The 12,823-nt window shown below is 49.1% G+C and overlaps 1 protein-coding gene across 1 annotated transcript in view; it reads left to right on the top strand.

The window, feature by feature from the left end:
* The window catches only part of grik4 (glutamate receptor, ionotropic, kainate 4), a gene marked incomplete at both ends in the record, with an annotated part of 186,394 nt that overhangs the window by 126,044 nt on the left and 47,527 nt on the right, over nt 1–12,823 (top strand). The window contains 3 exons of the mRNA XM_084441735.1: nt 5,517–5,678; nt 10,291–10,443; nt 10,875–10,979. Coding sequence (XP_084297861.1) covers nt 5,517–5,678; nt 10,291–10,443; nt 10,875–10,979 — 420 coding nt within the window. The remainder of the gene's footprint in view (nt 1–5,516; nt 5,679–10,290; nt 10,444–10,874; nt 10,980–12,823) is intronic.

The following is a 12,823-nucleotide window of genomic DNA, read 5'->3' as shown; positions in this document are numbered from 1 at the left end:
ACATTTACATCTATGTTTGTGTTAAATGGCTGGTGCACATTTAAAATAACGTAGGCTACCTAAATAAATAACTAAATAAATTATGAACAGTAGCCTAGTAATAATAGGCTATAATATATTGTTATCACAGCAGCGCAGCTAGAGATTACAATTAGAACTTGGATTTGAGATTATTTCAAAAGCAGCGGATGTGCACCGGACTTGGACAATGGGGATAGAAATGTTGTTGGTGACTGTTGGCGTTGGTTGGATCCTCCCCACCCCCCAGCTCATCAGGTTTATTTGAATATAAATAGCATTGGGAAAAGCTGAGCGCAGTCCAGTTCCTACTGTAGCCGTCTAGCTACGGTCAAGCTGCAGGCTAAATGCATTTCTTCTGAGCCAGTGCCGTTAAACTCTGGCAACAGAACGGCCCGGATTAACCTGATTAAATCAAGAGCGGTCAGGTGACTATTCCTATGTTCTTACATCTGTATACGCAGCCCTAGTTTGGACCGGATTGTGACTCCTTGCTGGTTTATTTTGGCCATTGAGCTGAGTGATTCTCAAGGATTGTATCATTGACAGAATTGTTAAGAGTGCTGTGTGTGTGTGTGTGTGCGTGCGTGCGTGCGTGCGTGCGTTGGGGTGTGATTAGTGCCAGCACACCATACTGAAACGCTTGACTTGCGCCTACTTAAGAAGACGCAATGACATCAAACGTCTAAACTCACGTGTATAATTTCCATTGACAAACAATGGAGAGACAGACGTCTCATAGCTGTAACGTACCTGTAACGCAGACGCTGTGCACATGTTGTTTACACGTATTGCGCATCGTGTGCGTGACGGCAACACTTTAGATGCGCCTCACATATGCGACACCAACACTACACATGACAATGGCCCAGTCCCAATGTCCCCCCTAAACCCTCAAGCCCTGAGCCCTCACAGACTTATTGACGTCACCTGGTGAAGTGATCGAGTGTGAGAGGCTGCAAGGGCTCGAATTGGTATAACAAGGAATGGGACAGCACTTGTGACATCACATTACGTTGACGTGAAAACATATTTCTTACTATTGTGGGCGTGGGGCTTTTTTTAAATCAATTTGTAAATTGTACATGTTTTTCTTGTAGGCCTTCGTGTAAATTAATTTTGGCTGAGTCAAATCCCCTTTACATTATCAGAACTCTCTGTGTTACCCTCAAAACATTTGTTCAACTTGAAATCATTTCATTTTGTGGTCATATGCGAACTACATTACTGCCTGTGATTCTTGTTTGTGATGAATCCAAAAGTATTAACTTAAGAATGATAATATATTATGTATACACATTCCTGCACCTCACAACTCTTTCCATATTCATGTTGGAAATCTCAATTCAAAGAACACTGCACCGAAATGGGTAATTAATGTCATACTGCTTTTAACTGGGCAATCATATGATTTAGAGCAACAGAAATCGATGTAAATTATAACCATAGCCTACATATTTTTAAACAAATCACATTATACAAACCCATGGGGTTAATAACCCATACTTAAAATAATGAAACCAAAATAATTATAAGGCTACTTGTGCAGATAAGCAAGTCCAGCTGAAAACATGAAAACATATTTTGTTCTGTAACGTGAACGTTACGGTTGGTTGATCTGTCCGTGCTTGTTTATTGGCTGTTCTTCAGGTAACCCCGTGTTTCACGTCACAACGCTATGAACTGTGGGTAATTCCCTTGGGCTAAGTCTGCAGAAATGCAGACTTACGGGAAGGGGCCATAAAGGGCTCAAAATGGCTGCCGGAGAGCCCTCACGCACTTGCCGAGTTGACATTGGGACACCCCTAAGCCCTCGCGGACTTCGCGGGAGCGCGCCCTTAAGTCTGCGAGTCTGCAAGGGTGGACATTGGGACTGGGCCAGTTTGGTAAAATCATAGATGTACGTACGTACGTACGTCTTGTAATGTGTGCAGAAATTGCCAAGCGACGTGTCAAACGTGCCAGTGCCTTGCTAGCGCAGCAGACGTGTTAATTAGCGGCCGCACGTGTAAGGTCAGTTGCCTTTAAATCATAGCTGGTTCTAATCTCGTCCTTGCCAATTGGTAATGCATTCTCAATAAATGGAATTCGCACATGTTAAGCAACTTGTTTTTAATAAAGCCTAATATCTGAATGACTCTTTCTTCGCAATTTAAAACAAATGTTCAGATACACGTGTTTCTTGTCAATAGAGGGCGCTGCAGTACCGTCAGCACCAGTTCGTGCGCGCTCTTATTTGAAATTGCAGGCGACGAAAGCACTGAGTGTTTGTTACGCTGGCACGAATCACACCCCATATGCGTGCGTGCGCGCGCTTGCGTGTGTGTGTGTGTGTGTGTGTGTGTGACTGTGAGAGTTCATTGAGGCCTTCTGTCTCCACCTACCCCCCTCCTCTCTCCTCCTCTCCTCTGCTGCTTGCTGCACCCTAGGGCTTCTGATTAATTGACTGTCTCCTCTCGTCTCCTCTCTAACTCAGTCTCAGGACTCTGTTCTCTCTCTTCTCTACCTGTCTCTCTGTGTTAAGCTAACCTCTGTCTCTCTGTGTTAGGCTAATCTCTGTCTCTCTGTGTTAGGCTAACCTCTGTCTCTCTGTGTTAGGCTAACCTCTGTCTCTCTGCGTTAGGCTAATCTCTGTCTCTCTGTGTTAGGCTAACCTCTGTCTCTCTGTGTTAGGCTAATCTCTGTCTCTCTGTGTTAGGCTAACCTCTGTCTCTCTGTGTTAGGCAAACTTCTGTCTCTCTGTGTTAGGCAAACCTCTGTCTCTCTGCGTTAGGCTAACTTCTGTCTCTCTGTGTTAGGCAAACCTCTGTCTCTCTGCGTTAGGCTAACCTCTGTCTCTGTGTTAGGCTAACCTCTGTCTCTGCGTTAGGCTAACCTCTGTCTCTCTGCGTTAGGCTAACCTCTGTCTCTGCGTTAGGCTAACCTCTGTCTCTCTGCGTTAGGCTAACCTCTGTCTCTCTGCGTTAGGCTAACCTCTGTCTCTCTGCGTTAGGCAAACCTCTGTCTCTCTGTGTTAGGCTAACCTCTGTCTCTCTGTGTTAGGCAAACCTCTGTCTCTCTGCGTTAGGCAAACCTCTGTCTCTCTGTGTTAGGCTAACCTCTGCCTGCCCCCCCCCCTCTCTCTCTCTCTCTCTCTCCCTGTCCCCATATCTTTATATCGCCATATCTACCGCTGCTGTTTCATCACTCTCTGTCGTCCTTTCAGCAGCCTTTAATCTCTCTCTCTCTCTCTCTCTGTGGTGGTTATGTGTCCTCTCTCTCTCTCTCTCTCTCTCTTTCTTTCTCTCTCATGTCTCTCTGTCCTCCATGGCCCTATGCAGGTCCAGGTCTCTCCCGTGTCTCTCCTTGGGCTCCTGTGTGTGTGTGTGTCTGTGTGTGAGTGTGTGTCTCTGTGTGGAGGTGTGCGTGTCTGTGTGTGTGTGTCTCTGTGTGGGGGTGCGTGTGTGTGTGTGTGTGTGTGTGTGTGTGTGTGGTGTGTGTGTGTGGGGGGGGGGGGGGGTGGGTGTGTGTGTGTGTGTGTCTGTGTGTGAGTGTGTGAGAGAGTGTGTGAGTGAATGTGTGCGTGTGTCCAGTGCAGTGTGTCTCTGATGTGATGTGAGTCCCAGCTTCATGCAGCGTAGCTAAGCCAAGGGATGTGTGCTGCTGTGTGTCTGGGAGGTCTGCTCCCAGGGGCTGTATATTCTTCACACACATACACACACACACACACACACACACAGAGACACACACACATACACACACTCATGCACACATACTGTACACACGCACACACACACCTTACCGAATATCGGAAGCCTAGTTTCATGTCTTCTACAGCCTCTTTCTCTTTTTCCTCTCTCTCTCTTTTTCCTCTCCCCCTATTCTCCCCATCATCCTCTCCCCCTTTTCTCTCAATCCTCAATAACACGCTCCCATCTCCCCTCCTCCTCTTCTCCCTCCTCCTCCTCCTCCTCCTCTTCTCCTCTACACTCTCATCTCCCCTCCTCCTCCTCCTCCTCCTCTCCTCTACCCTCCCATCTCCCCTCCTCCTCCTCCTCCTCCTCTCCTCTACCCTCCCATCTCCCCTCCTCCTCCTCCTCCACCACAACTTTCTGCCAGCTTAGGGTTCTGGTTCTGGCCCTGTAGAACTCCAGGATGGTTCTGGCCCTGTAGAACTCCAGGATGGTTCTGGCCCTGTAGAGCTACAGGATGGTTCTGGTTCTGGCCCTGTAGAGCTCCAGAATGGTTCTGGTTCTGGCCCTGTAGAGCTCCAGGATGGTTCTGGTTCTGACCCTGTGGAGCTCCAAGATGGTTCTGGCCCTGTAGAGCCCCAGGATGGTTCTGGTTCTGGCCCTGTAAAGCTCCAGGGTGGTTCTGGCCCTATAGAGCCCCAGAATGGTTCTGGTTCTGGCCCTGTAGAGCCCCAGGATGGTTCTGGTTCTGGCCCCTGTAGAGCTCCAGGATGGTTCTGGTTCTGGCCCTGTAGAGCCCCAGGATTGTTCTGGTTCTGGCCCCTGTAGAGCCCCATGATGGTTCTGGTTCTGGCCCTGTAGAGCTCCAGGATGGTTCTTGCCCTGTAGAGCCCCAGGATGGTTCTGGTTCTGGCCCTGTAGAGCTCCAGGATGGTTCTGGTTCTGGCCCCTGTAGAGCTCCAGGATGGTTCTGGTTCTGGCCCTGTAGAGCCCCAGGATGGTTCTGGTTCTGGTCCTGTAGAGCCCCAGGATGGTTCTGGTTCTGGCCCTGTAGAGCTCCAGGCTGGTTCTGGTTCTGGCCTTGTAGAGCCCCAGGATGGTTCTGGTTCTGGTCCTGTAGAGCTCCAGGATGGTTCTGGTTCTGGCCCCTGTAGAGCTCCAGGCTGGTTCTGGTTCTGGCCTTGTAGCGCCCCAGGATGGTTCTGGCTGGTAGTGTAGTGGAGGATATATGGAATGTTCCAGACTCTTTTTCCACCTTAACCACCACCACCACCACCACCACAGTGGAATAAAACTGCCCCATTCCGGCAAATTAGCCTTCAGAGTTCACCCACTTGTCCAGGAGCCATTACTCCACGAGTCACCTGACAGCCCCCTGACCTCCCTGCTGCTACACTAACACAGAGCTCCACTCAGTCTAATGTGCCCCTGCTACGCTACACAGATATAAACATGATCTATACCTGACATGTTTACTGGGCACTTGTCTGTCTGTACACGACCTAATACCATTATTCTCTCTCTCTCTCTCTCTCTCTCTCTCTCTCCCTCTCTCTCTTCTTTTCCTCTCTCCCTCACTCTCTCTTCTTTTCCTCTCTCTCTTTCTCTTTCTTCTTTTCCTCTCTCTCTCTCTCTCTTTCTCTCTCTTCTTTTCCTCTCTCTCTCCTTTTCCTCTCTCTCTCTCTCTCTTCTCCCCCCCCCTCTCTCTCTCTCTCTTCTTTTCCTCTCTCTCTTCTTTTCCTCTCTCTCTCTCTCTCTCTTCTTTTCCTCTCTCTCTCTCTTACCCCCCACCAACCCTCCACCTTCCTGTGGCCCCTCCCCCTGCAGGAGTTCTCTCTGCTGCGACTGGACGACGTGGTGGACCTGCGCCCCAACATCCTGGGTTTCTCCGTCTTCAACAGGACACACCCCTTCTTCCAGGACTTCGTCCTCAGCCTCAACCGCTCCTGGCAGGAGAACTGTGACCACGCCCCCTTCGCCGGAACCCCGGTGAGCCCAGCAGCCAATCAGAGTTGCTGGAATGTTGTGAACGTTCCGGGAGGGATGTGTGACCCATAGAACTGACGGGATCAACCTTGACTGTCCTTGACAGACTCAGAACAGAGAACAGAGAATAGAGAATAGAGGATGGTAGAAGTACAAACAAAAGAAAAGCTTCCTTTTCTTTTTTCTTTGTTTTCTTTGTCTCACTCTCAGAGAAGTCAGGGTGACTGATGATGCACTGGAGAAGATGGATGCCTTGAGCACCTATCCTCTTTGACAGAACAGAGTCCTCTCAACATAACCTGATTTCACCTGAACATTTCATCGCTGTTTTATTTTCCTCCAGCAGTTCTACCTCCTCTGCTCATGACCTCCAGATGTGGCTCCGTCATCTGAGCCTGCTCATGATCTCATAGCCCGTTAGAGCAGCTCCGCCCCTCCCAGACCTCCACACGGCCCCACCTGCCCCCCATGGCCTTCCTGATTAGCTAGTCGTATTCAGAACTGGCCAGGGGTTGGGAATGGCAAGTGGATCAATCTTCCTAGCACTGCTATTCATAACCCACTTCCTCTCTTGTTTAAACAGGAGGGTATCAGCGTAAAGGGGCTTGATGTTTTTTTTTCCCCAGACTTCATATAGAAGCTGGCAGTCGTTCATTAATTTAATTCCTTGTTCTTAATGAAGCCCTAGAGGAAATGAATCGCTTCTGTAAGCAGACACCAGATGTGTTTTTCTTGTTGCTTCTTTTCCTTTTTAATTAGTGAGTTATTTTTAATTAATCAATCAATGTTTTGTGGCGTCATGGAAAGACAACAACAGATCTGAGCCTGTAGTTAAGGGGACTAGGAGGGTCCTTAACCCTGACCAGAGCTAAGGGGACTAGGAGGGTCCTTAACCCTGACCAGAGATCAGGGGACTAGGAGGGTCCTTAACCCTGACCAGAGATAAGGGGACTAGGAGGGTCCTTAACCCTGAACAGAGATCAGGGGACTAGGAGGGGGTCATTAACCCTGAACAGAGATCAGGGGACTAGGAGAGGGTCCTTAACCCTGAACAGAGATCAGGGGACTAGGAGAGGGTCCTTAACCCTGAACATAGATCAGGGGACTAGGAGGGTCCTTAACCCTGAACAGAGATCAGGGGACTAGGAGGGGGTCATTAACCCTGAACAGAGATCAGGGGCTAGGAGGGGGTCATTAACCCTGACCAGAGATCAGGGGCTAGGAGGGGGTCCTTAACCCTGAACAGAGATCAGGGGACTAGGAGAGGGTCATTAACCCTGAACAGAGATCAGGGGACTAGGAGAGCCACGACAGACACAGACAGGCACAGGGGATCGGCTTCAGAGAGAAGAATACAGATGTGACCAGGAGACAGGCCTAACATTATACCGTCAGGTGGCCCAAGAATTAGAACAGGCAGTCCTCTCTTCTCTTCTCCTCTGCTCTCTTCTCCTCTCCATTCCATTCCTATCCTCTCATCCTCCTCCCTTCTCTCCCCTCCACATCCTCATCAGTGTGCATCTCAGATGGTAGCAATCACTCTAGAACTATTGTTTCCCAAGCTGCTCCTTCTTCTCTGCAGCCTCTCCAGGGACACATCCGAGTAGTAATGACTGTAAAATGTGTTTAGTGTGGACTTAACAAACCGTGTACATCATTACCCTCTAGCCTGTCTTACCCCCCCCCCCTACATCATTACCCTCTAGCCTGTCTTACCCCCACCCCCTACATCATTACCCTCTAGCCTGTCTTACCCCCACCCCCTACATCATTACCCTCTAGCCTGTCTTACCCCCACCCCTACATCATTACCCTCTAGCCTGTCTTACCCCCACCCCCTACATCATTACCCTCTAGCCTGTCTTACCCCCCCCCCCTACATCATTACCCTCTAGCCTGTCTTACCCCCACCCCCTACATCATTACCCTCTAGCCTGTCTTACCCCCACCCCCTACATCATTACCCTCTAGCCTGTCTTACCCCCACCCCTACATCATTACCCTCTAGCCTGTCTTACCCCCACCCCCTATATCATTACCCTCTAGCCTGTCTTACCCCCACCCCTACATCATTACCCTCTAGCCTGTCTTACCCCCACCCCTACATCATTACCCTCTAGCCTGTCTTACCACCAGCCCTACATCATTACCCTCTAGCCTGTCTTACCCCCAGCCCTACATCATTACCCTCTAGCCTGTCTTATCCCCACCCCCTACATCATTACCCTCTAGCCTGTCTTACCACCAGCCCTACATCATTACCCTCTAGCCTGTCTTACCCCTACCCCTACATCATTACCCTCTAGCCTGTCTTACCCCCACCCCCTACATCATTACCCTCTAGCCTGTCTTACCCCCACCCCCTACATCATTACCCTCTAGCCTGTCTTACCCCCACCCCTACATCATTACCCTCTAGCCTGTCTTACCCCCACCCCCTACATCATTACCCTCTAGCCTGTCTTACCCCCACCCCCTACATCATTACCCTCTAGCCTGTCTTACCCCCACCCCTACATCATTACCCTCTAGCCTGTCTTACCCCCACCCCTACATCATTACCCTCTAGCCTGTCTTACCCCCACCCCCTACATCATTACCCTCTAGCCTGTCTTACCCCCACCCCCTACATCATTACCCTCTAGCCTGTCTTACCCCCACCCCCTACATCATTACCCTCTAGCCTGTCTTACCCCCACCCCCTATATCATTACCCTCTAGCCTGTCTTACCCCCACCCCCTACATCATTACCCTCTAGCCTGTCTTACCCCCACCCCCTATATCATTACCCTCTAGCCTGTCTTACCCCCACCCCTACATCATTACCCTCTAGCCTGTCTTACCCCCACCCCTACATCATTACCCTCTAGCCTGTCTTACCACCAGCCCTACATCATTACCCTCTAGCCTGTCTTACCCCCACCCCTACATCATTACCCTCTAGCCTGTCTTACCCCCACCCCCTACATCATTACCCTCTAGCCTGTCTTACCCCCACCCCTACATCATTACCCTCTAGCCTGTCTTACCCCCACCCCTACATCATTACCCTCTAGCCTGTCTTACCCCCACCCCTACATCATTACCCTCTAGCCTGTCTTACCCCCAGCCCTACATCATTACCCTCTAGCCTGTCTTACCCCAAGCCCTACATCATTACCCTCTAGCCTGTCTTACCCCCACCCCCTACATCATTACCCTTATCCCCACCCCCTACATTGACTACACTGTACATTACTAAAGTCACTCCCCATCCCTTCTGTACCTTCTGCCAACCTGAACAAACTGGGACCTTCTTGCATATGGTATGGGAGTGTGAAGGAGTGCATGCGTTTTGGCATAAAACAACATCGATAATTTCTGACATGATAGGTTGTCCAATTCCCTGGACCCGGTTGTCTTGTTACTGAATGATGATTCTAAGATGAACTTGATTGAAAGGCTAGCTGGTTCGACAGCAACTAAGAAGATGATAGCCCAGCGTTGGGTCCCTAATCATTCTCTTTCTATACGGCAGTGGCTGGCACTCTTTCTGGATATAGTGATGCTTCAGCTTTCCACAGCAAGAGTTAACAAAGCAAAACTCAAAACTGTTAGCCTGTGGAGAGCTACAGTGGCATAAATTACTAACATGATGACTTCAACATCACAGCAGCTAGATCATCTGGCAGTAGACAGTGATTAGGCAAGGATGAGGTGTGTGTGTGTGTGTTATTATTTTATTTAATAAAAATACAAATTCCTTTTTTTTTGAGACCACAGAGGGTGGAGGGGGGGGTTGAGTTGGGGACTGTATGTATTGTGTATGTTCTGTGCACTGTGGGAGGCTTGTGGGAGGGCGGTGGGCGAGGGGTTGGGCTCTGTTCCTTTTTTGTACACCACCTGATAAGTGTTGTGTTTACTTGTGTTTAATGTGTTGAAGAATGGTGTCAATAAAAAATTGATCGCAAAAAAAAAAAATTAACAATAAAATCTCATTCATACATTTTACATATTTAAATACAATGACAACATTATCCAACAGTATAGCTGTGTTCGAAACCATTCCCTATTCCCTATATAGTGCACTATATAGTGTGTCCGCCATTTTTTTTGCAGTGTTCGAATTCTCAACAGTTAATTTCAATCACTATATAGTCCACTACAAAATACCCCCAATTCACATTGATTTCTAGTGAACATACGATGTACCACAATGCAACGCTGTCATTTTTTACCGAAGGAGAAGACGTGAAGAACAAGACAGCAGCTATCGGTGGCTAAAGCAGTTAGCTAAAATTACGATGATTCCTCTAGCTGTTTTGCTGCTAATGCGAGTTTGAGTTCGCCTCCGTTCATGCCCGAGAAACATCTCGGCATTGCTGTTTGACTCAGTGTGTGTTTGACTCAGTGTGTGTGCGTGCGTGTGTGTGTGTGCGTGCGTGTGCAGCTGTCCTCGGCGTTGCTGTTTGACTCAGTGTGTGTGTGTGTGTGTGTGTGTGCAGCTGTCCTCGGCGTTGCTGTTTGACTGTGTGTGTGTGTGTGCAGCTGTCCTCGGCGTTGCTGTTTGACTCAGTGTGTGTGTGTGTGTGTGTGTGTCTGTGTGTGTGTGTGTGTGTGTGTGTGTCTGCACAGCTGTCCTCGGCATTGCTGTTTGACTCAGTGCACGCCGTGGCGGCGGCGGTCCAGGAGCTGAACAGGAGTCAGAACGTGGGCGCCACGCAGCTGTCCTGCAAGTCCTCCAAGATCTGGGAGCACGGAACCAGCCTCATGAACTACCTGCGTATGGTGAGAGGAGCGCCCCCGCTGGCCGGGAGGGGAATGACGCTGCAAGTCATGTTAGTCAGTCCTGGGATAATAATGTTCTGGAACATGTACTGAAACATTGCAATACATGGAAACAGCGTTTCCTCTCTCAGTCACCATGGCGGTGGCCTGCTGTTCGACAGACTTCTCTGAGACGCCATTCTGAACACACAAAAGTCAGCCCTGCTCAGGTCCACATATCCTAATATTACAGCCTGACAAGATTTTATTAATTAGCTGTCACCTCTCAGTTTAGCAGAATTAACTTGATTAATAAAGAATTTAATAAAACATGTTTTTAATCAATAATCAATGATTTATGATGGAGGGCGTGTGTGATTGCGAGCTAGAGAGAGGAGGTGAGAGTGATCTCTGAGGCAGACGTGGTCACGCTGAGCCCTCTCCCTGGACAGGTGGAGCTGGAGGGTCTGACGGGACACATTGAGTTCAACAGTAGAGGGCAGCGCTCCAACTACGCGCTCAGGATCATGCAGCACGGCCCGGATGGCCTCAGGCAGGTACGCACCTCCTCCTGGCTACTGCACTCTCCGGCTCTAGGACTGCACTCTGTGTGTGTGTGTGTGTGTGTGTGTGTGTGTGTGTGTGTGTGTGTGTGTGTGTGTGTGTGTGTGTGTGTGTGTGAGAGAAAAGTGGAGCCATATTCGAGCCAGTCGAGCACAACACAATGGTGTTGGTGTGTCTCCTCTCCTCCGAGACCATAGAAAGGATGAGAATCCACCATGGCTTCATCATCATCATCATCACCATCATCATCATCTTCGCCTCACACACAGTCTCCCACCTGCATCCCATCACCAGATGGCACCAATTACCAGTTCACACCATCGCCACGCTGATGTCAATTATACTAATTGTACTAAACCCCATTAGATTTGCAAATTGGTAACAAATCGCTTCCACATTCAGAAAGACTTCGTCCCACTTTAATGAGCAGAGTTAAAAGGGCTTCTGGACTCTGGAATCTGATTGGGTCAACGGGGCGGGGCTGGGGGGGGGGGGGGGGGGGGGGGGTTCAGCTCTGTGTCTGTCTGTGTTCTATTGTTTAGTAGGACAGCAGAAGGCTGGTTTTCTCTGGCTAAGCCTTCTGATGGCTTCGCCTGAACAGAGAACAAGCTTTTATCCTTGTGGACGATCCTCTGAGAAAGGGATAGCATTGATAGTGTGTGTGTGTGTGTGTATGTGTGTGTGTCTGTTTGTGTGTGTGTGTGTGTGTCTGTGTCTGTGTGAGTGTGTGTGTGTGTGTGTGTGTGTGTGTGTGTGTGTGTGTGTGTGTGTGTGTGTGGAACTGGTGAGAGAGTGGGCTCAGAGGAAGACATGACTGGAAATGGTGCGCAGAGGGCACAGACCTCCGCCCCTGAATGCATGTTATGGCTCTGTCTGCGCCAACATTTAGTGGGTTCTAAATTGGCCCAAATGACCCCCCTCGGGTCAAAGCCAGCAGGGCCAGAGCGGTGAACTCTGGGCTCTCCCCCCGCACACCCCTGTCCAAACCCCGCGTCTCTAGCGCCCCCACACAGCTGGCTTCGTTATAGGTTTTGTTTTCATTTGTGGATCTGGTCTGTGATTCAGGCACGCACACACGCACACACGGCACCAAAAACATGAACTGTGCTGTGGCTTGGGCGCAGGTAATAACAATACCGTAGACCCCCCCCCACACACACACACTTACACACACACACACACACACTCACACACACATACACACATACACACACACACACACACACACACACACACACACACACACACACATTTTTCAAACACAAAGCCCTAAAGGCATTCCCCTACCCACATAATAGCATTCTACAACGAAAGGTCATGGTGAACATGTTTTCTTTGAGTGGTTCAATTTGAACGAGAGCCCTTCTGTGATGAACAGTGGCGTTTTCTCCTATATGCCAGAGTAAGCCTGGCGCACCCATACACAATCAACAGTGAAAGAAAGCACGAAAATAGACTTTCAGATTGTTTTTGACTGAACTGCGTCTTGCATTCTGCCATTTCGCTTCATTCTCATCTGTGTTTACTGGTTTGGTAGTGCTGCGTCGCCCCCTACAGGCCTCATGAAAATACACCCTAAACCCTAACCCTAACCCTTACGGTCAGTTGACAGCGGTCTAACTAGGTATTTTTGTCTTGTTACATGTCTCTAGTTTATATTTTGGTATGACAACCCTGCATATCTAGTATCTTAATGTTACTAATCACTCTATAAACAAACTTACTCCCAAATAAAATGACAAAACCCAGATTCCAGTATATATCATTAATTATGACTTCTAGGCAATCGTTTTGTTAACGAGAGGTCTTATACCCAGTGATTATGTCTCCAATGTGT

The sequence above is a fragment of the Borostomias antarcticus genome, assembly GCF_949987555.1.
Source record: "Borostomias antarcticus genome assembly, chromosome: 1".
NCBI classification, from domain to species: Eukaryota; Metazoa; Chordata; class Actinopteri; order Stomiiformes; family Stomiidae; genus Borostomias; species Borostomias antarcticus.
Note: the sequence above shows the minus strand (reverse complement) of the source record. Positions and strands in the feature narration are given on the sequence as shown.